The following is a 26,563-nucleotide window of genomic DNA, read 5'->3' as shown; positions in this document are numbered from 1 at the left end:
CAAAACTATTAAACTTCATGGGTTTTGCTTGACAGAAAGTGGAATCCTGAAGTACAAGGAGTACTGTTTAGCAACATAAACCTTTTCACCTAACTTTAAATGCTTTGCGACGTCTGTCGAAGGGGAAGGGAAAGAAGAGGGAAAGAATCTGTGATCAGTCTTGAATCCAGAAAGAATCTCCCTAATAGTAAAAAACAGATGTCAAAAGGCAAAACCACCCAAATGGTCTATCGACTACACTGGTAACAATCTCCAGTAAAACAACCTCTAGCTTTCGTATCGCCTTTCCATCTCATAAATAGTATCTACATATGAATTAATAAACAAATCAATGACAGTTGACATTTGTATTTTTTTTATTGATGATTTTGCCCAGCTAGTGTGACAGCCTGTGGAATTTGATGAACTGTTGTCTATGGAAAATGAGCTGTATTGTTATTCCATCTGGTAATTAAGATGGCACTTCGCTGGGTGGAATTAATGAGAGGGAGGTGTTGGCACTTGTCTACAGATTAGCAAGCAACCAGTCAAGAAGTCCGCCACGAGGCATGTTTCCCACAGCGGCATCAACCTGTTGTTTTTCGAAATACTTCATTACCTCCTGCAAAATATCCCCCACACTCGCACCCTTCTTGGCTGCTTTGTCAGCCAGTTGAGGAAGCTTCTTCAGTTCCTCATCATTCTCATTCATGAATGTGAGATTGGGCACTTGGAAGTGAGAGGCCGCCATCCATTGGAGGATAGCCTGGAGCTCTTTGTTCTGTGAGCTGGTATTGGCACACTGGTTGTTTACTATCACCTCAGAACCAGCGGGCACAAGTGGCTTTCCAATATTAGTAGGTTGTGGAGGTTTCTGGGATGCCATCGAATCTGGACTTGATACACCTTTGTTTCTTGCGGTAAAGTATGTAGCTTGATCATCAGAGTAATCTTCAACAACAAAATCAGGGCTTTTAGTCATGTACATACACAGCTTCATCACAGATTCCATCAGCTGATCAATGAATTTCTTGTTTATTTGGTCCATGTTTTCAGAATCCATTTCTGGATTGCAGTGTTTGTTTGAGGATTTTCTGCTAGACCTATCATCATATGAGCTTGGTTTGCAATTCTTGGTGCTTATTTCGCACTCATCCACGTTGAAACCAGCCTCTTGAAGGACCTTCTGGATGATTGATAGGAGAGCACTTTGTATTTCTCCCCTCTGGTAATCTTGCTGTTGTGGATCACCCTTGCAACCATGAGATTTGGAACCATGTTTGCCTCCCTTTTCACTGAACCCAAATGAAGATGTGTTTGAGTCATGACATGGGTCCTTGTATTGAGTTAGCAGGTGCTGCTGTATCAACATTAAAGCTGTCAAAATGAGGTCTTTTGCTAGAAACTCAGTTGTGGAGCTACTTTTTTCTGGTCTCTTGTCATGGCATCCCCTGTCTGGACCTTTGCATCCTGTTTTTGATCGCAGCATGCTGATTCCATCCTTAATTATTGTCTCACCTACTTTCTGAGCTGCAGACTGAGCTGGATCTTGCTTTACTTTCTCCCTCGTGTGTAATCCACCTTTCAAAGATGCGAAATGCATATTTGGAGCATTAGGATCTAACGAACATCCTGTCTTCAATAAAGAGTATACAAGACTATGCCCTTTCTCCTTAGTTTCCGACATCAAAGCGTTGTACATTCTTAGTACCATTGCTTCTAAAATCTCCGTTGACTTCTGGGTCCCTGCATTGAAGAGATTTTTCTTCACTGTGGTAACAAAGTCAGAGTCTGTCATGAGGACCCCAGTGACATTATGTAGATTTTTCATAGTAGAGTCAATTAAGTCTGATATGACATCCTTTGTGTGTTTGAGAAACACTCTTTTCAAAATCACACAAGCTGGAAGTGGTTGCCTACTCTTGTGAATCTTTGTGGCATTCACAAATGAGAATGTCATATCCTTAGCATTTTTATTTGCATAAACCATTAGCCCTTTGTTAAAAGAACCGCAGTCATTGCGACCTGACTGTTTCCTTGGATGTATCAAATGAGCATGTGACGTTGGCTTTCCGTCATCACATTCTGGCATGGATTCACTTTGGTTGGAGCATACCTCACCATAAAAGAGAGAGGTTTTCTTGGGACTTCCTTTACCCTCTTCCTTCTTGCCCGTAACCTGTTCTTGAGATGATTTAACACCAGGATCCTGGGCATTTTCCATCACCTCGTTCACCATCTTGGATGCAACTTTACTTACAGAACCAGGATTGAGGGCTTTCCCATCTTTGGTGGCATAAATTGCCTGGCGTATACATTTATTGGCAGCATCTTCCAGATTTTCAGAGATCTCTTTACTTGCCATTTGCATAACCAAGGAGCACAACTTTTGAACAGTGCTTGCAACTTCATCTGCAGGTCCTTTCTGACCTTCAGCAGACTTGAAAGCTGTGTTGTTGTTGTTCTGGGACATTTTGTCAGCCGCTGATGGCTTTTGTTGACGAGGGGCAGTAGAAGGGGTCAGTGCATGTTGGAATCCACATGCATATTTCTGCAGGTCGTCAAAGAGCCAGGACACAACATTCAGTTCTTCAGTTGAACCTTGTTTGAACAGACAGACTGCTCCTTCAGTCTTAGACTGTTCTGGTGTCTCACTATCCTTTATTACAATTACCTCTTTGTCCTGCATTTTCCCCAGATCAAGTCCTGTGGCAGTTTCATTGCCTTTAGACTGGCCAGCAGCATCTTTGCCTGTATCGTCTGTGTTTTTTATGTTCAGGCTGGAGACATCAACAAAACAGATCACTTTTCGCTCCTGGTCCTTCCCTCCATCAGGATTGTAGAGGTCTACCTTACACACGCCTGCTTGGCTGTGTAACCAGTCAACTTCTTGAGACATCCTTTGAAGTTTACAACTGGAATTGCACCTAGGACCGTAGTGGGTGTTCTTTCTCAGCTCAGCTGCTTTGGTGACCCTGCCAGACTGAAGATGTTGCCTCCTCTCTCAACTTTCCATGCTCTTCTGCTGCCAGATGTCATTTTCACTTGTGTGCACACATGGTTTCTATGGCAGCAATGACATCACAAAGAAGCAGCACTGCCACCCACCAGTGGTGTGATTTCAGTTATTTAACAAGATATTGTTGCCCAACTTTTCTCCTTATCTATCCTACATGGTCTATGAGAAATTTGTTGTGTGTAGGGGGAAATTAATGGTGCATTTTCAAACCTAATACAGTCTTAACTCATGTTATGTTTGCTTCATGTTACGTTCTTTCAGGTTATGTCCCGCGACGACCCGGAAGTACCAGAATGGGTTACTTCCGGGTTTCGCCGCATGCGCACAAGCACCAAATCGCGCCGAGCACCTGTGCAGATATGGCGCTTCAGGTTATGCTCTTTTCATGTTGCGAACGGGCCTCTGGAACCGATCCCGTTCGCAACCAGAGGTACCACTGTAATGGAAAATTAAGAATGGTTATTTTCTACATTTATTTTTCTATAAAAAATAATCTATGCAGACCTTAAGTAAAGCTTCCACAGTGATTTAATCATAATCGGTTTCTAAACATAGCCACAAAGGAAGTGTCACAACTTCAAAATACTTGAGGCACTTGGTTGTCATCTGTCTGTCTCAAGAGACAATGAAGGAGTGTGCCTTTCAGGGTGAAGTCAAACTGTTGGAAGCGTCTGCTGTGGCTGTAGAGATTAATATGGAAGAGACATGTTTTGTTGCAGCTGGGGCAGATAAAGATGTCTTGTTGTGCTGCTGCAAATGCACCATGGTTCTTCTTCCCTCTGCACTCCTCCCAGCAGTCCTTCCTCCTCTGGGCACTTCTGTGGATACGTGACCTGATTGTCTTCAGGCCCTGCAGTCATCTGCATAGGATGCCTGTGCGGCAGAGTTAACAATGCTAGCCTTCACGTCTCATGTGCAGACATCTTTGTAAGACAGGATTTGTCTGCCGTAGGCCTGGTTCCTGAAGTCAGCTCCCTGCAGTGCTACAGTGTGCTAAAGTAACCCAACTTTGAGGTTACCAATGCATGGGTCTCTGTTGCCATGCTATCCTTTGTCCAAGAATAGCTGTAACTCGTACACAAGCCAAACCTGACAGCAGACACTCCTAGTGGTGAAAACCACTTGTACCTCCGCTGCCACTGCTGGATCCTGGAGCGTTGTTCCTTCAGGTGGAGTGCAACCCTGTCTACATTAGATGATCTACCAAATTCCTAGATCCAGGAACCCACACACTTAAAAGCAGGGGCATTGGGGGGCTGTCCATCCTGGGTGTCATCTCTGAGGGGGGTGGCAAATGCCCCCTGGGCAGATCGCCACACCACCCCCTGAGCACCACCCAATGGGAACCGACCGCAGATGCTGCTCTGTCCGCCCGCTGCCTCCCCCCCAGCTGTAGGGCAGATGAGGCCCTGTGGCACACCCCGTCCCTCAGAGCGCCCCACCCCTATGGGCAGTTCACGCTGCCCCTGGGCGCGTCACCCCAGGTGCCTGAGAGGCTTCCGCTGCTGCTGCTGCTGCTTAAAAGGCATGTTCTCAGGATTTAGGTCATGATCTACACATATGAAACCCAGAATAGGTTATAGCCTTTGGTTGGCATCACTGGAGACCTCAATGGCTGAGGCCTGTGCCTACTCATACTACTTGCAATTGTTGCCTGCCTCCTGCTCACTGTGGGTGAGTGAGCATTAACATGAATGAGGAGGAGTCGTAATTTCTACATCAGGGGCATAGGAAGGGGGCGGCAGGGGCGGTCGCCCCAGGTGTCATCCCAGAGGGGGGTGACAAAATCCACCCTGGGCGGATCACACCACCGCGCCACGATCAGACCCCTGCCGGGAGAATCACACTGCCACACCACAATGAGACCTCCACCAGGAGGATTGCACCACCACATTGCAATTGCGCTGTCCCCTTGGGCGGATCGCGCCGCTCCCAGGTGCACGGCATGTGGGCTGCTCTGGGAGCCCGAGCACTTAGCTCCGCCACTGAATACCATGTCAGCATTCTGGGAGGTGGTCAGATTGGGCAAAGAGAGAACGGCAAGAAGGGAGCTGTGGCATTAGCAACAAGTTCTGTGGCACTTAATCCTGGGTAGGGATATAGGATTGCAGCCTTAAATGGTGAAAAAAAATCAGACACTTTGAACTGAAGTCAAAGTAATTCATGGAGCTCCTCCTGAGTAGAATCAAGCCATACAGTAGGGCTCAGTGTCCCTCCTGCACACCTGTCTGATGAATTTGGGAACCTGTTAAATGGACCAGCCCAGATCGACTTTGATGCAAGCCAAACAATGCTTGTAGCTCAAGTATCATGCAATAGGTCCCATGCTACATCCACTCTGAAGGTTTATAGAATTTAAGAGCCCTGCTGGTTCACATTAAGGCAGCATCCTGCTCTCATAGTGGCCAACTAGATGCTTTGGAAAGTGCCAACAGCACTCTGCACCCCTGTGTTCCTCAGGAACTAGTGTACTTGAGATATAGCCATCATGGCTAGTAGCTATTGATTGCCTTATCCATGAATTTGTCTAACTCCATTTTAAAGCTGTCCAAGTTGGGACCCATCACTATAGTTGGTGACAGCAGATTCCATAGTTTAACTGTTTACTGTGTGAAGAAGTACTTCCTGAATTTCCCAGTATTCAACTTCATTGGAAAATCATGATTTCTTGCGTTATGAGAGGATGGGAAAACTTCTATCCGTTTTCTCAACATTGTGTGTAATTTTTTGCTCCAGTTTCAATCCCCAGCATCTCCATAGGGGGCTGGAAATGCCCCTTACCTGAAACCCTGGAGAGCAGCTGCCAGTCAGAGTAGACAGTATTGGGCTAGATGGACCAATGGTCTGATTCAGTAGAAGGCAGCTTCCTATGCCCCAACTCTGCAATATTATTTTTAATACAGAACTGTATCCCAAGTGCAGTTGCATCTTAGATGCAATATTATGATACTGACTGTATGAATATTATTATACTGACCGTATGAATGGTGCCAAACATGCAATTCACCTTTTTCACAGCTGCTGCACAATTGGACAACATTTGCACCAACCTTTGCACTACAACCCCAAGTTCTCTTTTTCTGGTCAGTCACCTCCAGTTTAGAGCCCTTTAGTATATATGTGAATTTCAGATTTTTTGCCCTCTTGTGTATCACTTTATGCTTGCTTACATTGAACTATATTTGCTGTTTTAATGCCAACTCAGCTAGTTTGGAAGTATTCTTTTGGAGCTCCTCATAGCCCTCTTTTTATTTTACCAGTTTTATGGCATCAGCAAAATTGGCCACCTCACTGCTCACTCCTAACTCCAGATCATTTATGAATAGGTTGAAAAGCACCAGAATCTTACTTTCCACATGCCTCCACAAGAGAACTATTTATTCCTACTTTCTGCTTCTCCTTGCTTACCCAGTTACTGTTCCATAAGAGGGCCTCTCCTCTTATCCAGTGATTTCTAAGCTTACTTAGGGGTCTTTCATGAGGGACTGTACCAAGCTCCTTGAAAGTCAAAAGTTCCAAATGTCTGCTGCTTATTGATACTCTTGGACTAACTGACACTCACAAAGAACTTTGAAAATTTAGACATAACTTTCCTTTGTGGAAGCTATGCTGATTCTTCTTCAGCAAGACTTGTTCTTCTATATGCTTAGTGTTTTTATCTTTAAGCGCATTACATCACTTTTCCTGGAACACATGTTAAACTAGCTGGTCTAATTTCTTGGATTCCTACCCATCCGCCTTGATTGCTTAAAAAAACCACAACCTAGTGTTGCATTGACAGTTTTCCAGCCCTTTCGGTATGGAAGCTGATCTGAGGAATGAGTTACAGAGTTGCACTGCAGGAAGGAGCAGCACATTCTAATTTCTTTGTGTATCTGGCTCAGCAAGCATCCTCCCTTCTTTTCATTTTTCCTCCTGGGTAACTATAGGTCTGATTCAACCACAGGAAAATCCTCCAAGTAGAGTGGCCCTATGGATACATATGTGTGAAGTAACAGGCCCATCCATGGTTACAGAGCCTCTTAACTGATGGTGATGCAAGCGAACACACTGCCTGAAAACTGTATGGCCCCACACATGCAAACGATCACCAAGCAGTGGCATAAGTGATCTTAATTGTGTCTGATCAGCTTCCCCAGCCCATTCTCACCACACACTCCAAAAGTGACTGACCATGCCCCACAGAATTGGTTTGTACTAGGTCAAACTTATTTGCAGACACCAGTGGCAACAATACCCACATTTCAGCTGTTAAGGGAGGCACACATTACCTTACTAAAGGTCACAAGAACAAAAGATGAGCCTTCTAAGTAACTGACCGTTTGCATGTATATTTAAGAGCACTATAGGCACTGCTCCCAGTTCGCTTCACAACGCTTACCAGGTCCTGGGTGCCACTCAGTATTAAGTCCAGGGTCACCCCCGCCCCCAGTCAATTCCAACACCAGCTGTTATAGTGCACAGTCATTTAGGGCATCTAGAAATATTACCTCTTTGTCATGACTGGTACATATATGTAGCCATTCTATACATTATTGTAATGTCTCCTCTTTTAGATACTTCCTTGATTTCATTCATCATCTCAAGGTCTCCTTGAGCATTTTGAGAGCACATCCCCAGTACTAAATTATTTTGGGGACCCAGTATCGCCACCCACAATGATTCTGTGGTGGAGTCTGCCATTTTGAGATTTCTAGCTTGCTGGATTCAGTGCTGTCTTTGAGGTGCAGAGTGACACCACCTCTGGTCTGCCCTTATCTGTCCTTCCTGTAGCATTTATATCCAAAGATAACCATGTCCCACTGGTTCTCTCCATTCCACCAGGTTTTTGTGATGTTCACTATATCAATGCCATTCCCTAAGTCCAAGCGCTCCAGTTGACCCATCTTGGCTTGGAGCATAAACACTTGTATACCAGTCTCCTCTTGAAACTTTGTTTCCCCTCCAGGTGTCCCATCCTTCTCCCCTAGTGAGACTTGCCCCACATTTTGAAAACATTAGCCTTGAGACTATGTTTTCTTTTATGAGGGTCACCCCTGAGGCTTGCTTTGAGGAGGTCTACCAGAGTCTAAGAAGATGCAGTTCACAAAACACTGCAAACCTTTTAATTCTAGCAAGCTTTCAGTGAGCTTGATGAGGTTTGGGAAGTGTGTGTGAAACATAGTATTTTTAATGAATTTATGCTGCTAATTATATTGAAATCATTCACATATCAGCAGGCTGGCTAAGGGCAAGCTGGCAATGTGTGTAGTAAGCAATGCTGAATTTGCAAACAGAACTCTTCCAAGGATATCAGCAGCCTGTATAAGATTACTATATTGGCTCTACTTGCATGCTCTGCATAGTGTCTCTTGCAATATAGTACAAAGCATTGCCTAACATTTCTCCAGTTCCTTACCGTGTGCTGATTATTACTGCTCTTCACCTCATATGTTTCCTTCCATCAATTTTGTAGCAGCAAATAATTGGTCTTCACATCATATAGTTTAAAAGAACTTTTTTCCTTGGTTCTGGTAAGGGGTGGTTCCAGGTTTGATAAGCCTTTTGGCACCCTGTGCAGTGAGAGATATCTTGAGGAGGAGGGATTGTGTAAACAGAAAAATCCTCTACCATGCACAACTACTGTACTTGATGTGGGGCTGGTAAGGTCAAAAGCAATGTGCAGAGAGAGTTCTTGGATGGAGGCCTGGGCCCCAAGAGAGAAAGTAGTTGCAAGTTATTCTTACTGTTTGTCCTAAAAGATAATGCATGTGCATGTAGGATTATATTTTATAACAGATCAGCATTTTCTTTTAACATTATTAAATGCAGACTCAAGAAGATACTTGGGGGTTTTTTAACAGTGAAAATTTCTTAAGATTTTATGGTGCAATCTTACGTTCTTCATCTTTCCATAATCAAGTGACACTTTATTTTTTTGCCATGTGTTGTGACATACCCTTGTAGAGATCCACCAATTCAGAATGGGTAGAGCTTAAATTACAGAAAGTAAAACACTTATTTTTCGTGTAATCAAGGTTCTAGTCCTTGCAACTGGTACATCTTTGTCCTTCATTATGTAGAAAGAAGACGCAGGTCTACTTTTATTGTTACTTGTCTAAAATCCTAAACTTCGTTAAGCTAAAAGTAGCACCAAAATTACCTTGGTGAGACTAAGGCATTAAAACAATACTCACCACACTCAAAATTGCAGGATAGTCATTTAGTCCTTGTTTAATTCACTGTGTTGCCTACAATTTAGCATTAAATTTCATATGTCAGAAAGGACATGCGAAAAAAGATGCACCATTCCAACTGCAACAAGGGTCTATCCAGGTGACTGACCGAAGCCAGCTATATAACGTGATGCTCAAGATGAGGACCTCCTATTCATCCCATTGTCGTGAACTTTTTGTCATGGGGTTGTGTGCATTTTTTTGGGGGGGGGAGTATTCCTGATTTCAGATACATTAATTTATGAGACCCTGAATTGGTCAGCAAGATCTACCAATGCTTGATATTCTATGATTCCACCTCAGCAGTATATAGCTTAGCGTGTCTGTCTTTGGTTACAGACATCCTGGGTGCAACCATGTAAGAGGCAACTGACTTTCAAAATAGCTAAGAAGTAGAGGTGCCATAAGTGCCAGAGGTTGCAGTTTGTCCCCAGTACGGTAGTTTGTTAATTGCATTCTACTGCCCTATTAAAGTTATGGGCAGCAGCAAAGGAGAAGCACAGAGATTCCTTTAAAATAAACTGGCCTGGAAGTGAACACAACGTAAATGCATTGTCCTAACATTTATTTTCTGGAGTACTGCTTTTGGAGACAGAATACTTCTTTACATCAGTAGGTAGATGAGGGTGGAATGCACAGAGCACGAAGTGGGTGTCACAAAGCAGAAGTGAATATAAGCTTTTAAATTTTACCACATTCTGATTTGTAACGAGTTGAGACGGTTGCCACAACTGATACTTTCTCATCTACTGTGACTGGAAACTTGGACTCCCTCCCCTCCCTTCTTTTCCCCACCTTTCTGTGCCTTATCACTAATTTTCGTTAGTAGTAGTAGAAATGCCTTGAACACATCCTGCATTTTGATTTATTTTTTTTAATGCTGTTTCTGGGCTCCTTGGATTATGTATAATGTTGCAGCTAATTAGGACCTGGTTATTTGTTTGAAGTGATCAATAAACAGCCTGTCTCCCCTCTCACTTTTTTTTTATTCTTTTTTATTGATGAGCTTGCCCAGCTACCCCAGTTCAATTCAGTGCACTGTTGCTTGCAGTGGGGTTGTATTGGTGGTTTCAGTTGCGCCAGCAAAGAGTGGTTTCGGCGCCTGGACTGGGCTCACGAGAGTAACATGAGAGGGAAGAGTTAGTTCTTACAGGTTAGCAAGCAGCCAGTCGACTAGTCCACACCGAGGCATTTGTCCCGACATGGCATCCACCTGTTGTTTTTCATAATACCTCATTACCTCCTGAACAATGTCGCCTACGCTGTAGCCCTTCTTGGCTGCTTTGTCAGCCAGCTGAGGAAGCCTTGCCAATTCTCCATCTTGATCGTTCATGAATGTCAGGTTTGGCACATTGAATTGCGAAGCAACTAACCACTGGAGCACAGCTTGCAGTTCTTTGTTTTGTGTACTGTTGTTGCAGTTCTGGTTATTCACAATCACCTCAGAGCCCACACCCAATGGCATCCCGTTACATTTTCCGTCATCGCCACCTTTAGCCATCAGCATGCACAGCTTCATCACCGATTCCACCAGTTGGTCAATAAACTGCTTGTTTATCTGTTCCATGTTGTCATTCATATCAGGCCCCCCATATGATTTTGATAAGGCCCTCTGTGGTCTGCACTCGGCAAAGGAAGGCTGCTTATAGCCTCTGTCAGGGGGACACTCATCTGCAACACCAGCTTCTCTTAGTACTTTCTGGATGATGGACAAGAGAATACTTGAGATATCGCATTTTTGGGATTCCAGGCTTTCCTGCCTGCCCCCGCCTGGCCTTGAACCATATTTGGACCCACCGCTTCTGTCATGGGAACAGCAAAACGATGTGGTAGTTGTCTCGCGGGTGGGTGCTTGATCTTTGTTTTTTTCTAAGAGGTGTTGCTGTATTAACATTAACGCTGTTACAATAAGGTCTTTAGCGTACACATCCATTGAACAGTGCTTGTCTGCACCTTTGCTTCCACCGGGATGGGGCCTCATTTGTCCATTTCCTCCTCTGCCCTGCATTTCACCTTTAAGTGATGCAAACTGCAATCCTTGAGTTCTGGAGTCTGTGTGTGTACCTGCTTTTAGTGCCGTGAAAGCTAGGCATTGCTTTTTATCGTCTCCTGACAATGCTTTGAATAAACGTTTCACCATTGCTTCCAGAATCTCAGTTGACTTCTGGGTTCCTGCATTGAAAAGGTTCTTCTTTACTGTATTGACAAAGTCAGAGTCTGTCATGAGCACTCCTGTGACGTTGTGTAGATTTTTCATAGTAGAGTCGATTAAGTCAGATATGACATCCCTGGTGTGTTTCAAAAGCACCTTCTTTAACACCACGCAAGCTGGTGGAGGATGCTTGCCTTTTTGGACTTTCATTGTCTTCATGAATGAGAACATCATATCTGAAGCAACCTGGTTTGCATATACCATCAACCCTTTGCTTACAGAGCCATCATCCTGTCCAGGACATGACTGTTTCCTTTCCAGCATTTGTCTGTCTGCTCCCTGACCATTCCTGTAGCCGTTCTGATTGCACATCTCTCCATAAAAGACGGAAGCTTTTCTGGGGTCATCGTGAGATGATTTGGGAGACAGCTTGCCATAGTCTGCGCTGCTGTTTGATCCGCGGGGATTGATTGATTGCCGAATGCATTTACTACTGTCAAATTTATCCTTCATTTCCTTCTGTGCCATTTGAACCACTAAAGAACAGAGTTTGTTAACATAATAGGAAAGATCATCTCCTCCTCTTGGGCAGCCATTGCCCCTAAAGGAAGTATCACTGGTCTGGGACATCTTCTCAAGCGCAGGTGAATTGTAAGCAGATTTACGAGGGCCTGAGGGGGTTAGTGCATGCTGGAATCCAACTGCGTATTTCTGAAGGTCGTTGCTGAGCCAGCTAACAACGTTGAGTTCTTCAGAAGAGCCTTGCTTGAAAAGGCAGACGGCGCCTTCGGTATTAGAATGGGGATCGTTCTCGTTGTCCTTTATTACAATTACTTCCTTTTCTTCAAGATTACGAAGGTCAAGACAAGGGTCAGCGGCACCAGATAATCCTCTGTTGTGTTTGTGTTTGTCTGTTACTTTGAGGTTGCCAACATCAACGAAACAGATAACTTTGCGGTCTTGGTTTCTTGGCTCGTCGGGACTGTAGAGGTCTACTTTGCAAAGGGTTGACTGACTCTGTAGCCAGTCAAACTCCTGTTCCATACTATGTGCCCAGAATCTGAATTGTGCCCCAGGTTGTGGAGCGTTCTTGTTTCGGTTTTCGCTGACCCTGCCCCACTCAAGATGTTGCCTCCTCTCTCAGCTTTCCATGCTCTTGTACTGGCTGATGGCATTTTCATTTGTGTGCACACATGGTTTCTATGACAGCAGTGACATCATAAAGCATGGATATCATCCACCAACCAGTGATGCCTTGGCCCTGCTTAACATAAGATTGTTCTGTATTTTTCCCCTGTTAACCTGTACTAAAAGCATACCCAAAAGATTAAAGTATTGATTTTAGTAGTCAGGTTGAAAAATAAGGGCGTGTATTGGTTTGCTTCCTAAGTAATCCCCTTTTTCAGAACACAATCAAGGAAGCAGGCAACCAACTGTTCCAAGATAAGCTTTTATTTTTGTACAAATAAATATATTGCATTTGCATTAGCTCAGTGTGCCACATATTTGAGCGTGTATGAGAATTAAGAGCTTAAGGGCAATCTTTTCTCATGTAGGATCTTTGGCCTCAAGGCTTCTAGTGACCTCACAAAGAACTGTTGCCATATCAATAACCCTATCCTCTCAATTTTTTGATCTGCTTGCTTTTCTGTTGCCTCTTTTTTCTACCACTACCTTCAGTCTTACTGTGGTATGTTACCTTTGAGTGCTCGACTTCATATTTTCATTTATAATTTCCTTGTCATTGTTCATTGTCCTCTGTAGTTTTTATTTTATTTTTTATTTTTTATAATATTTTTATTAAGTTTATGAAATACAGAAAAAAGAAATAAAGACATAGATAGAAAAATACAGTAGAGAAATTACAAATTTCCATAATCCTTTTTTCCAACACATCTATTGGACTTCCCCACATCCTCCAAACCCTGCATTCTCTGTAATACAAAATATCAGCAATTTGTTAACTTATTTCCAAGCTTATTGTATCTTTCATTTTATCATGTTGCCTAATTTCAAAACTATTGTAACCCAAATCTTATATGTTTTAACTTAAACATAATAAAGTTATTTCATTATTCCACCTTTAACTTCTTGTACCTTAATTTCCATTTCATTAATTTACCAATGCTGAAGCAAGAATTTCTAAAAAGAGCATTTTTTAACATTCATACAACTTGTAATGTTTTTTCAAATAGTCTTTAAATTTTTCCCAGTCCTCCTCGATTGTTTCTTCTCCCAAGTCTCGGATTCTGCCAGTCATTTCAGCCAGTTCCATATAGTCCATCAACTGCGTCTGCCATTCCTCCAGTGTGGGTAAATCTTGTGTCTTCCAATGCTTAGCAATCAGGATCCTTGCTGCTGTGGTAGCATACATAAAAAAAGTTCTATCTTTCTTAAGTACTCTCTGGTCCACAATGCCCAGAAGAAAGGCCTCCGGTTTCTTAGGTAAGGTATATCTAAGTACCTTTTTTAGTTCATTATGAATCATCTCCCAAAAGGCCTTCACTTTCGGGCAAGTCCACCAGAGGTGAAAGAATGTCCCTTCCGCCTCTTTACATTTCCAACATTTGTTATCAGACAGGTGATATATCTTAGCAAGTTTGACTGGGGTCATGTACCACCGGTATATCATTGTCATAATATTTTCCTTCAAGGCACTACATGCCGTAAATTTCATTCCGGTGTTCCATAACCTTTCCCAGTCTTCAAACATAATGTTGTGCCCCAAATCCTGTGCCCATTTTATCATGGCGGATTTGACTGTCTCGTCCTGTGTATTCCATTTAAGCAGCAAATTATACATTCTCGAAAGTAATTTATTTTTTGGCTCTAACAGTTCTGTCTCTAGTTTCGATTTTTCCACCTGGAATCCAACCTTTTTATCCACTTTAAAAACCTCCTGGATTTGAGCATAATGCAACCAATCTCGCACCTTGTTTTTCAATTTTTCCAAGCTCAGCAGCCTCCAATTGTCTCCAATTTTTTCAATTATTTCCCAATATTTAGGCCAGTAGGCTTCCATGTTAAGTCTCTTACGTGCCTTGGCCTCCACCGGTGAGAGCCACCTCGGAGTCTTACTCTCCAATAAGTCCTTATATTTTGTCCAGACCATCAAAATTGCTCTTCTGACAATATGGTTTTTAAACAATTTTTGAACTTTAACCTTGTCATACCACAAATATGCATGCCACCCAAAAGCATTGTCAAACCCTTCCAGATCTAGGACATCAGTGTTTTCCAATAAGATCCAATCTTTCAACCAGCAGAAGGCTGCAGATTCATAATATAACCTCAAGTCTGGCAGGGCAAATCCCCCTCTTTCTTTCGCATCAGTTAGTATTTTAAACTTTATTCGGGGCTTTTTGCCCTGCCAAACAAACTTGGAAATATCCTTCTGCCACTTTCCAAAACATTCCACTTTGTCCACGATCTGTAGGGCCTGAAACAGAAATAACATTTTCGGCAATACATTCATCTTTATAGCTGCTATCCGGCCCAACAAGGAAAGTTTCAATCTTGACCATATTTCCAAGTCTCTTTTGATTTCTGACCAACATTTCTCATAATTATCTTTAAACAAATTCAAATTTTTGGAGGTCAAGTACACCCCTAGATATTTTACTTTTTTAACCACATTTAATTCTGTTTCTTTCAGGAACTCATCTGTTTCTGTAGTTGTCAAATTTTTTGCTAGAACCTTAGTTTTTTGCTTGTTCAGCTTAAATCCCGCCACCCGACCAAAATCAGAAATTAATTCTAACACTCTTTTAGTGCTAGAGACTGGCTCCTGTAATGTTAATACCAAGTCATCTGCAAAAGCTTTCAGTTTATATTGTTTCACTCCGACCTCAATTCCTTGTACAGACCGGTCCTTTCTAATCATGTTCAATAGCACCTCCAGGACTGAAATAAACAATAGGGGGGATAGGGGGCACCCCTGTCGTGTCCCTTTTTCTATTTTGAACTCCTCTGTCACCACATTGTTAACAATCAATTTAGCTTTTTGCTCTGAGTAAATTGCTTCTATTCCATTTTCAAACCCCCGCCCGACTCCCATCCCTTCCAAATTTTTCTTCATAAACATCCAAGAAATGTTGTCAAAGGCTTTCTCCGCATCAATAAAGATTAAAACCGCTCTAGTATTAAGATTTGTTTGTAGAAGTTCCAAGATGTCAATAATATTTCTTGTATTATCAAACAAATGCCTACCGGGGAGAAAGCCAGCCTGGTCCTTATGGATCACTTCATTAAGTACTTTTTTAAACCTACTTGCTAAAATATCCGCAAAAATTTTGTAATCCACGTTTAGGAGTGAGATGGGGCGGTAGTTCTTAAGCTGGGTCTTTTCAGTTTCTTGTTTAGGTATCAATGTGATGAAAGCTTCTTTCCACGTCTCCGGTGCCTTCCTCCCCTCCATAATCTGATTGCAGACCTCCAACAAAGGTTGTATCAAATAGTCCTTCAAAACCTTATAATATTTGGAGGTAAGTCCATCAGGGCCTGGAGATTTGCCTAGTTGAAGGTTCTGAATGGCACTTTCAATTTCTTGCTGGGTGATATTACTATTCAGGGTAGTTCTCATTTCCTGAGTTATTTTTTTCCATTAGTTTTAAGAAATTGATCCATCTCAAAGTCTTTCTGTGGCCCTTGTGAATAAAGTTCTTTAAAATATCTCTGGAAACACTTTCTAATTTCCTCGGGTTTCTGAACCATTCTCCCTTCAATCTCTAGATTTGTAACTGTGTTAAGTTTTTGTCTCTTTTTCAACTGCCATGCTAGCAGTTTCCCACACTTGTTTGCTGATTCAAAGGATCTTTGTTTCATTTAATTTTCCATTCCACCTCTTGATTTATCAATTTCGAGTATTGTGCCTGGAAAAATTTCACCTCTCTCAGCACTTCCTTCGACTTGGGCCTAGATCTTAATTTTTTCTCTCCTTCTCTTATTTTCTCCAATATCTTCTCCTTCTTTTCATTCCAGAACTTTTTCTTAATCGTATTTTGTTGTATTAGAAACCCTCTCATAACTGCTTTACTTGCGTCCCAGATTGTTCTTTTTTCCACAGTGGTGTTTAGATTTATTTCAAAATAGTCCTTTAAAGTTTTTTGGGCCTTCTTAACAATCTCCTGATCCCTTAATAAGGTGTCATTCATTTTCCATCTAAAGGATCCGGTTATGTTAAGTCTCAATTCCACTTTCAAAGCATTATGGTCGGAGCAAGTTTTTGGGCAGATTTCCACTTTTCTAGTCTTAGGTACCAGTCCTCTAGTTGTCCATATTTGGTCGATTCGTGTCCATGTCAGATGAGCTTCAGAAAAGAAAGTTCCTTCTTTTCCTAAGGGGTTCTTAACCCTCCATATGTCAATTAAGTCCATATTGTCAGTCATTTCAAAAAAAGTTTTAGGTAGTCTGCCATCTTTCGTTATGTTGGCACTTTGCGACTTATCCATGTTTACAGATACGACCCCATTCATATCGCCCAACATAATAATGTTGTTGTAGTCTAAGTAGTCCAGCATAATCTCATGCAGCTTCCTGAAGAATTCCGATTTTCCTTCATTTGGAGCATATATTCCTAATATCAAAAAATTTTCTCCTTGCGTCTGAATTTCAATCGCCAAAATTCTGCCGTGTTCATCTTTAAATAGAAATTTCGGTGACAGGCTCTCCTTTGCATAAATCACCACTCCTCTTTTCTTAACTTTATCCAAAGAAATAAATTCTTGGCCTAATCTTTTATTGATTAACACTTTTCTATGGAGCCTTGTCACATGTGTTTCTTGCAGGCAAATAATGTCCAATTGTTCTTTTTTCAAAATATGAAATACTTTTCTTCTTTTTTCCGGAGAGTTTCCGCCATTTATATTCCAGCTAAGAAGCTGCAGAGACATCCTGGTTTAATTGGTGGGTCTTACAATGGGGTGTCTAGGTTTTCCTCCGGTCCCGGAGGTAGTGGTGCTGGTCCAGATCCAGACGGTGTAGGTTTTGGTGGTGGTCCCGGTGGTGGTGGTGGCCAAGAAGCTGCAGCTCTTTTTTGAAGATCCTCCTCGTGGTCGTGTAGGAACTTCTGCTGATCCTCAGGTGATTTAATTCTTACTTTCCTTTCTTTATAAGTAAATGATAGTCCTTGTGGAAACTCCCACCTATAAGGAATTGCGTTATGTCTTAACAATTTGGTCAGGTCTGTGTAGGTGGTCCTAAGATCCAATAGATGTTTGGGAATATCTCTGTAGATTTCAGCCTTTTTACCTTCTATCTCCAAGGATTTTTTGAAATGTAGGCCTAATATCTTATCTCTTTCCTCTCTTGATCTCAAAATAACCAAACAGTCTCTAGCCTTATCTTTCTTTACCGATCTTCCCAGTCTAAAGGCCATCACGATTTTAAAGTCTTTATCTTCCTCAATTCCCCAGAATTTAGAAAATAGAAGTGTCAGAAATCCCTCTAAGTTGCCTGCCTCCAATTCTGGGATGGCCCTTAACCTGAGATTATTTTCCTTACTTTTCAATTCAACCAGTGACAGGTAGGCTTGTTGTTCCCCTACTTGTCTTTTCAAAGGCCTAACTTCCCCTTTAATCTCATCAACTTTTCGGTTTGCCTGCTCTGCTTTTTGATTGGCTTCCACAGCTAATTTATAATTTTCAGCCGTAGCTCCTTGCAAATTGTCAATTGCCCATTGTCCTCTGTAGTTTTTAAATACCTCAGTGTATTATTTCTTAAAAGTGAGACTGTGACTTTGACCATATTAGGGTCAGGAACCTAGTCATAGACACTGTTTTGTGTAAAAGACAGACAGAGCAATGAACAGAAGAAAATAAAAGAAAAATCATCCATCTCAATATGTAACAGAGCAAACAGCAAAAAGTTCATTCCTCTTCAAGATGAAGGTGGGGAGTTTTTGTCTTTCCTGGAGAGAAGGAATATTTCAGCTTTTAGGCCAGGCTTCCTCAAACTCTGCCTTCCAGATGTTTAGATACTACAATTCCTATCATTCCTGACTACTGGTCCTCTAGCTAGGGATCATGGGATTTGTAGGCCAAAAACATCTGGAAGGCAGAGTTTGAGGAAGCCTGTTTTAGGCTATGCCTTCAAGGAAAGAGCAGGGTAGTTCTGCTAATTTTAAGCTACTACGTTGAAGTAACATATAGGCAGTGTCAGTGCCAGGCTATTTTGTGCCCTAGGCAAGGCTAACTACCTCAAAAAATTGCTAACTTCAGTTTTCAGAAACCGATGTCTTGCAGAAAAAATGAAAAGCACAAACTTGAAACTGCTAAATTTATCTTAAATTGAAAGAATATATAATACATCCATATTTGATTATGTTTCTCAAATAGAAAATGTTTTTGCCAAATCATTTTGAATAATAATCTTGTGAATTATGATATTAAGATGTAAGTCTCATAAATTTCAATTTCATGCACATCAGTATCTTGCTTTGAGTCCCGTTTCCTTTACTAATTTTGCCACCACTTCCTTCAGGTCAAGTGCTGATGCTTGGGCATGTTCAACTGTTATAGTTCTCAAGCCAACTAGTCTCTTTTGCAACATGATTGAGCATATGTAAGTTTTTATAAGCTTGAGCCTTGAGAAACTGCATTTGCCACTTGCCACTGACACTGCAAGTGTGAGAAACATTAGGAACATTATCCAGGAGTTTTTGTTTCAGTATGAAAAGAAGTACTGCTTGTGGCAGCATGGACTTTGGAAGTCTTTGAGCTATTGCTATAAGTTCACAGCAAAGATATTCAGCATCAGTATAGTATCTTTGTTTCCATTGCGCATCTGTGATTTTTCCAATTTTTTGCAGACCTTCAGTACATCATCAGTAGATTTTGTGTTCATACTGTATACAGTCAAACCTCTGTTGTCGAAGGTAATCCATTTGGCTTCTAAAATGTTTGACAACTGAGGCGCAGCTTCCAATTGGTTGCAGGAGCTTCCTGGACTCAAACAGAAGCTGCGTCAGACATTCGGCTTCTGAAAAGCATTCAAAACCGGAGCATTTACTTCCAGGTTTTGGCGTTCGGGAGCCGAAACGTTCCAAAATGGAGGCGTTCACGATCCAAGGTTTGACTGTATATCATACAGGAAGCCAAATAGGGAATTGTATTGTTGTAGCTGCTGGAATTTTTTCAGTTGTACCACGGAATGCCAGGTTTTACATGCCAAGAACTCTGACCAAAGCAGTCAAGTATTCAAAGATCTGTCACCAATATTGTTCTTCTCGCCTAATTTCCTGCTGGTTAACATTGTGAATTGGTTTTCCTTTAGATAAACACAATTCAAATTCTCTCCAGGCAGGTCTGATAATTTACTTAATGTTCAGTGTTCCTCTCTTGTGAAGACAGATTTGCTCCCATGGTCTTCCAGTCTTTTCATAGAACTATAGAATTGTAGAGTTGGAAGGGACCCCAAAGGTCACAGGAATGTCTTGGGTTGTCAGTTAACAGTGGTTCGTGTGAAGCTATGCAGGCCCTTAAGGGTATAAATTTCTTTATTGTCTGTTTGATCAACATGATTATGGAAGTGTTCAAAACAGATATAGTTGGACTTCCCTTCCCTTTTTATTATAAGTATAGCACCTTACGGCCTGGCATTTCAAGCTAGGTGTAGGTATTTAACAGTTTCCTGGAATGTGAGAAGTCATTCTGATTTGAGAAGCATTGACTTTGACCCAGCTGTGGTCTAGTGAAGTCCCTACAGTGTTTTTATTTTATTTACCAGTGGGAAACTTTCATCTTTTCAGGATTCAATTAGCATCATGTGGAACTATAAGAATCTTGTACCTCTGTGCTGTGTTTCACTTTTACAACTAGTGTTCAATACAAATATGTTACATCCCTTTTTGCAATATATTTAAATGGTTTGTTAGATACACTTTGAGGTGGCCTTTCTGTATGGTAATATTAGGGGTATCTATGAACCCTCCCTCTGTTCATTTTATCCTGCCACTACCCCAACCAGAACTGTATAGCCTATCATAGATGTGACAGAAGACCAAGCAAAGTAAGTTCCTTGGGGGAACTGTGAATGGATTTGAATTCCACTATTTATTGTCAGTCTAATAGTAATATCATGTAAATTTTAAGATTGCTCTCTAACCAAGATAGTATGGACTTCGGTATTCTTAACATCTCTGGCACTGTGTAAACAGTAGATATTGAGAAGCTCAGTTCTGACCTGCTTTTCCCATGGAACTTACTGGGCTTCATTGTAGTGCGTTTCTGATTTTGGTATCGTCAAATTGAAAGCTTGCCATTAAGCTAGTTATTAAGCTTCATGTTGGATTTATTTTTTAATCACTTTCTTTAGGTCCAGAATTTGACATTGCGCAGCCAGAAGTTGGGTGTATTATCTAGTTCACAGAACGGCTCTCCAAAAAGCAGTAGTCATGCCCAGACACTAGCTGTGTGCCCTAATAAACCTGTAACCAGTACCAAAGCCAGCCAGTCAGATCCTCTAGAAAGCAAACGGAAAGGTGACAGCCCAACAGCAGAGCCTCGAAGCCCAGCACGCACATCAAGTATTCATCAGCTCATGGCACCAGGTAGGATAGAGAGGTCACCTTCTTCAAAGAATGTTCATTTTAAATACAATGTATTGTTTGATTTTTGTGCATATTTTCTGTGTCCAGTCACTTGTGTGGAATGCACCACAAAATCTGAAGCCCCAGGAAATTCTAGGAAGCTCTAGGTAAGTGGGAACATTAAAATAATCACTCATATACTGACATGACAGTGTTCCATCACATTCTGGACTGAAAAATTCTGCCTAAAGTCATTGAAATGTGACGTACATATTCATTTTACATATACTAAAGAAACAGCATGGCACATTAGTGGTACATCACTGTATATCTATCTGGGAAGGTTTCTTCCTGTTACCAACAGTAGTTGAACTGAAGTATTTGATGAGAGGGAAGCATTTCAATAAACTTCACTTTGTGCTCTTCCTGAGGGTGAGAGGAGAACAGAACAGAACATCCGAATCCAGCGCTCTGCTGGGTAAAGGATTGCTCTTGTGCACCTATCTGTTTTTGTTTTAAATTTCCCTCCCATTCTTGTTGGGATCAAATCGGTATAAATGTCGGCCCCAGGGCTAATATACTTGTCCTCCTGGTTTGGGGCATGTCGGGGAACTGGGACAGCAATGGATCATTCATACCCAAGCCTTGCCCTGGTCTGGCCCCAAAACACCCTTGTCAACCCTACAAGCACCAGAACTCTGACGTCAGCAAAGCAAAGGGCCATGGCAGTTTCCACAGCTTCAGGAAGGGAGCAGCTGGCATATGGTCTCCCTCTCCAAGGTTAGATGTCTCTTTCCACTACTGGAGAGCTGATCTTCCTCTATCCCATGGGTTGCCATCCCAGGGACCCATAGGATTTTAGGGGTAGCATTTGAATGTTACAGTGAAACAAACTCGAAGCTTTACTGGGGAATTATTTTTATTAGGATATTTGTAAGTATTTTAATACATGATGGCACAATAACACATGCCCTTCCATAAATGTATGAATTATATAGATTTTAAGGCAGCGAACGGCAGTGAAAACTGTTAACATACAAAAACAATTTAAAAATCCAATAGCACCGTAGAGAACAACTAAGTTTGTTATTGGTATGAGCTTTTGTGTTCATGCACACTTCTTCAGATACCAAATGTTAACATACAAATTATTGTAGTATGCCTGAAGAACTGCTTCCTAGGGATAGTCACTGGAAAAAAGTTAGCTACAACTTTGATTTTAGATTTGACTAGTGTTTTGTCTGTTACAGTTGCCCAATTTAATTCTAAAAATGAAGAATTTTCTAGTGAAAAATAGTCCCCCAACCCTCATATTATTGTTCATAGGTGTGTTTCTCTAAGGATTTGTCAAATTCCGGGTATTGTATTGAATATATTAGTTGCCATTTATAAAGATAATGGATCTATTTGCTTGATTTGGTCAAATGCCAGGTGGACGTGACTAAAACCATGCATTATTATTTTTTGTGGATTTAAGGAAATGATTATTGATTCTCTCTTTTTATTTTCCTTTTCACTGTGCAGCTTCATATTCTGCTATTCAGCCTCATTCTCTGTTAAAGCACCAGCAGTCCCCTCTTCACTCACCACCTTCAAAAATTTCCCACCACCAGCTGATCTTCCAGCAGCAACAAGTTCAACCAATCACGCTCCAGCTGCCTCCCAACCAGGAAGCATCTGTGTCGCAACACTGTGCCCCTCTCCAAGGCCATGTTCTTCCTCCAGCCCCCAGCAGCGCCTCATCGCAGCACTGCACACCTGTCCACATCCATCCCCCGCCACTTCCTCCTCCACTTTCTCCAACTCCATCCCAGTCCTCCCAGCAGTCAGTCGTGGTATCTCCTCCACCACCTCCTTCGCCCAGCCAGTCGCCAACAATAATTATACATCCCCAGGCTCTTATTCAGTCACAAACACATCCGCTAGCATCATCAGCACTTCAGTCAGAGCATCACCCAGCGCAGGCCGATGATAGGCCAGCAGAAGCAACCTCGCAGCCTTCTAATCTTCCAGCCCAGCTGCCACCTTCCCCAATAGTTCACATTGGGTCACCGGATCAGCCTGCCATGGTGTCCACGGGCCAACATATAACATCTCCAACGCCTCACCAGCAGTATCCAGCTTTGCAGCCCACGCCAATCCCAGTGGCAGCCTCTCCCCAGCTGCCAACATCTCCAGCCCACAGCCAGCCACTTCCTCTCCCGCCTGTTCAGTCTTTACAAGTGCAGCCTGACATTTTGTCCCAGGGTCAGGTTTTAGTGCAGAACACGTTGGTTTCTGAGGAAGAGCTTCCTGCTGCTGAAGCGTTGGTCCAGCTGCCGTTTCAGACTCTTCCTCCTCCTCAGACGGTTGCAGTGAATCTTCAAGTGCAACAAGCAGTACCTGTTGAGACCCCAGTGGTGAGCATCTGATAACTTCCCTCTCCAGTTTTGAAATGGGAGATGAAACACTGACAAGTTTAAACTGGGTGGATGTTAGATATTTGTTTTCTTACAGCTCTTCGGGATTGAAAATAGTGTTTTTCTCAAAAGTGTTGGCTGGTTTTACAATTTTGATGTGAAAGATTATACATTTGACTTAAAAATTGTTAGGTCTCGACCAAGAACAAGGTGGAAATAGCTAAAGGAATGAATGCATACGTAAATCAAAGCATCCTAACCCTGTCATGTATACACCAGCTGTTTTTTTCATGATGAAGCAGTAATCACTATACAGTGGACACTCAGGTTGCGAATGTGATCCGTGCGGGAGGCACGTTTGCAACCCGCAGTGCGCGTCTGCGCGGGTCACGATTTGGCGCTTCTGCGCATGCCCTGAAACCTGGAAGTAACCCGTTCCGGTACTTCTGGGTTCGGTGCGGTGCACAGCCTGAAAATGCGCAACCTGTAGCATCTGTAACCCGAGGTATGACTGTAATCTTTGCTAAAGTTACATTGATAATAGCCTTTTTTTTATTAAGTTGGCAAAACCTTTATTTCAGTATGGCTGTCCTGCATTTCCTTTCAAAAAAATGAAGACCCAGGGCAACTAACAATTCCATAAAATATCTGTAGGGTTTGCTTTTAAAAGTGCTTATCTCTTCAATGCAGATTTATCAAGTGGAAGACATGTGTGAGGAGGAGATGCCAGAAGAATCGGACTGTGTGCGTATGGTTAGGACCCCCACTCCTCCCACCTTGTCACCTCCTGCTATAACTTTAAGAAACAGAGATGAGCTTGGCTATGAGGAACCTTTTTCAGGTAAGAAGGAATATGGAGGTGCGTAATTATTTAGGGCAGATTCCGGTGTGGTGCCCATGCCTTTCTTTTTCTTTGTGCGGTTTTGATTGTGCTGCAAGATAATGGGATAGAATCTCACCCAGTATACTTGAATGTCTGAATTGAATCTTGGATTCAGCAGATTGCTGAAACCAATTTAGATTCAAGGTGGGGAGAGGACAGGGGAAAAACTGATCAGTCGCCAACTAGTTCACCTTAGTAGCAGGCAGCCTGCTGGTTTGTAGCTTAAGGCAGAAGGAAATGGCAAGAGCCTCTGTTTGGTTGTTGTTTTTTTGCACATGTGCTTCTGCAGCTCAGAACCCTGAAGGAAAAAGAGAGAATTCAAGGGCCTGTTACAGTAGGCAGACATGAGGAAGCCAGGCAGATCCAACGTCAGTAGGAACAGAGGAGGAAGGAGCTAAACAGTTTCTATATGAGGGGAAGCATAAGTGAGCAGCCACATAGCCACTGAAGTACAACCAATGGCTGACATGATTGTGGAGTTGGGGTGGGATGCAGGGCACCCTCTTAGGGTTTCACAGATCCCAAAGCCAGGCATTATTGACTTGAGGTGGATGTAGGATTGAGTCTTTTGCCTAATGCGTTTTTTTGCTGCTTGCTCAGAGGCCATGACTAGCAATGTTCATCCGCCCTAAGATCCCCAGATCTCTAGAACTACCAGTCTCTAACATCTGTAAGCCAGCTATCTTAAAACATGTCATGGCAATAGGTGTAACTCAATAATCATTGCATTTTAACCCCCCACACCTTACATTGTATTCCAGTCCCCATCCCAGGCCACAGATTCATCAGATTTGGTGAAAAGCACCAATACACTTTGCTTAACTGGGTATAATTCGGTTAGTTCCCATTTTTAAAAAAATGAAATGTCACAAAGCCAGACTTCACAATTGCTGGTCACTTCTGTTAACCTCTGTCAGCACAAGATAACAGAAGACAAGAATGTCAGTAGCTATTTAGCTATAGGTAAACTGCCATTGGTGTGCATTTCCTCAAAAGTATCCAGAAATGGAATATGTCACAGGCAGAATATTGGGCAAGATGGACCATAGAATTGAAGAAGTAGCAGTAATAGTTGAGGAACAGAAACATAGAAGGTTAGGCAGGCTTGCTGGTTGTTTCTCAGTTTCTCAGCATGTACACAAATTAGGGTATACAATTTATCTTCTGCTTATTAAAAATAAAAATATGAGTGTGATTCCTTTAATGTTACAATAATGTTTAATGGACTAGAAAAATGCTTTAGGCAAGAAAGAAGGATAATTATTATGCACAACACGCTGCTAGCATATTGTCCTCCTTGCACCAATAAATTTCATGCCAGTGGAACTGGATTTCTGTGCTAGTTAAACAATATTGTGATAAATCACATTATGCAAATTGCTATGTTGTGCAGTTCCCACTCCCAACAGTGCATTTGTGATAGTGGTAGGCTCTTGTCTAAGATAAGAGCGCACTGGACAAAAAGACCAGATTATTTTGTCAATTTGTCAGTTGAGGAAACAAGAATTAGGAAGGAATTCTGTAGTGGTGAAGCCGTGAATGTAAATAATGCTTGAGTTGTTTTTTAAAAATAATACTTTTTTTCCAGAACAAGACGGACATCCCTCAATGGCCTCATCAGTTAGCGCTTCTGTAATTAAATCACCATCAGACCCTTCGCATGCCTCTGTTCCACAACCACCTCTTTTGCTTCCAGCAATCCCAACAAGGAGTAACAGCGCATCAGTGTCTCATAAGAACCCTAGCATAGAAAACAAACCTCCACAGGCTATCGTTAAGCCACAAATCCTGACCCATGTTATTGAGGGCTTTGTGATCCAAGAGGGGTTAGAGCCATTTCCTGTAAGTGTGCAATGTTGAGCCATATTTGTATCTTGTTGGTTGGTTGGTTGGTTTGATTTAGGAGGCAATGTGTTGTGGTTATTTGGGGCTATTGCTTCTCTAAAGCTTTTCGCTCCAAATAACTTGATTCTAGTAACTGCTGTCTGTCAAATAGCTTATTAGAAACTCTTTCACTGTGGTCAATGGGGTCTGTTTTTTCTTGGTTTAGATGTGTTTCCTCCCTGCAATTCTGAACATAAAGTAGCAGAGCTAGGAAGGCCCTCTGCATGAGTCCCAAAAGACCCTGCCCTTCAGATTATGTAATTCAGGGTTCAGTGGACCAATGCGTTGACTCAGTATAAAAAAGGGGGCAGGAAATGGGAAGGCATCTGATGTCAGGATGTAGAGAAGAGAGCTCAAAGGTAGATAAGATTATGTATTTGTCCCAAGACCTTCTGAGTCAATTGACTCTTCCTTGGAGGCAACCATTAAAGCAAAGATTATGAACCAGTACTGTAATTGATGCCAAAACATGCAAAACGGTCATGGACTAGAAACAGACTGATTTA

At 42.1% G+C, this 26,563-nt stretch overlaps 2 protein-coding genes and 1 pseudogene across 10 annotated transcripts in view; 1 reads left to right on the top strand and 2 right to left on the bottom strand.

The window, feature by feature from the left end:
• Window positions 1-26,563, top strand: part of PHC3 (polyhomeotic homolog 3) — a 59,197-nt gene that overhangs the window by 15,348 nt on the left and 17,286 nt on the right. For 7 of the 8 annotated variants that reach the window (XM_081862281.1, XM_081862282.1, XM_081862283.1 and 4 more), the window contains 4 exons: window positions 20,678-20,912; window positions 22,416-23,290; window positions 23,981-24,131; window positions 25,762-26,015. In XM_081862281.1, coding sequence (XP_081718407.1) covers window positions 20,678-20,912; window positions 22,416-23,290; window positions 23,981-24,131; window positions 25,762-26,015 — 1,515 coding nt within the window. Of the gene's footprint in view, window positions 1-12,729; window positions 13,056-20,677; window positions 20,913-22,415; window positions 23,291-23,980; window positions 24,132-25,761; window positions 26,016-26,563 lie in introns of those variants that run through there. The other variant, XM_081862287.1, reaches the window with a different exon arrangement.
• Window positions 339-3,025, bottom strand: LOC309342123 (A-kinase anchor protein 4 pseudogene; annotated as a pseudogene). The gene has a single exon. The product of its transcript is annotated as an A-kinase anchor protein 4 pseudogene (transcript).
• On the bottom strand, window positions 9,762-12,558 carry LOC309342155 (A-kinase anchor protein 4-like). The gene has a single exon (XM_081862449.1). The coding sequence runs from the start codon at window positions 12,407-12,409 to the stop codon at window positions 10,361-10,363; it is 2,049 nt and encodes a 682-aa protein (XP_081718575.1). The 5' UTR covers window positions 12,410-12,558; the 3' UTR covers window positions 9,762-10,360.

The sequence above is a fragment of the Podarcis erhardii genome (genome assembly GCF_964252035.2).
Source record: "Podarcis erhardii genome assembly, chromosome: 5".
Taxonomy (NCBI): domain Eukaryota; kingdom Metazoa; phylum Chordata; class Lepidosauria; order Squamata; family Lacertidae; genus Podarcis; species Podarcis erhardii.
The sequence above is the reverse complement of the archived record's forward strand: the minus strand, read 5'-3'. Positions and strand labels throughout refer to the sequence as shown.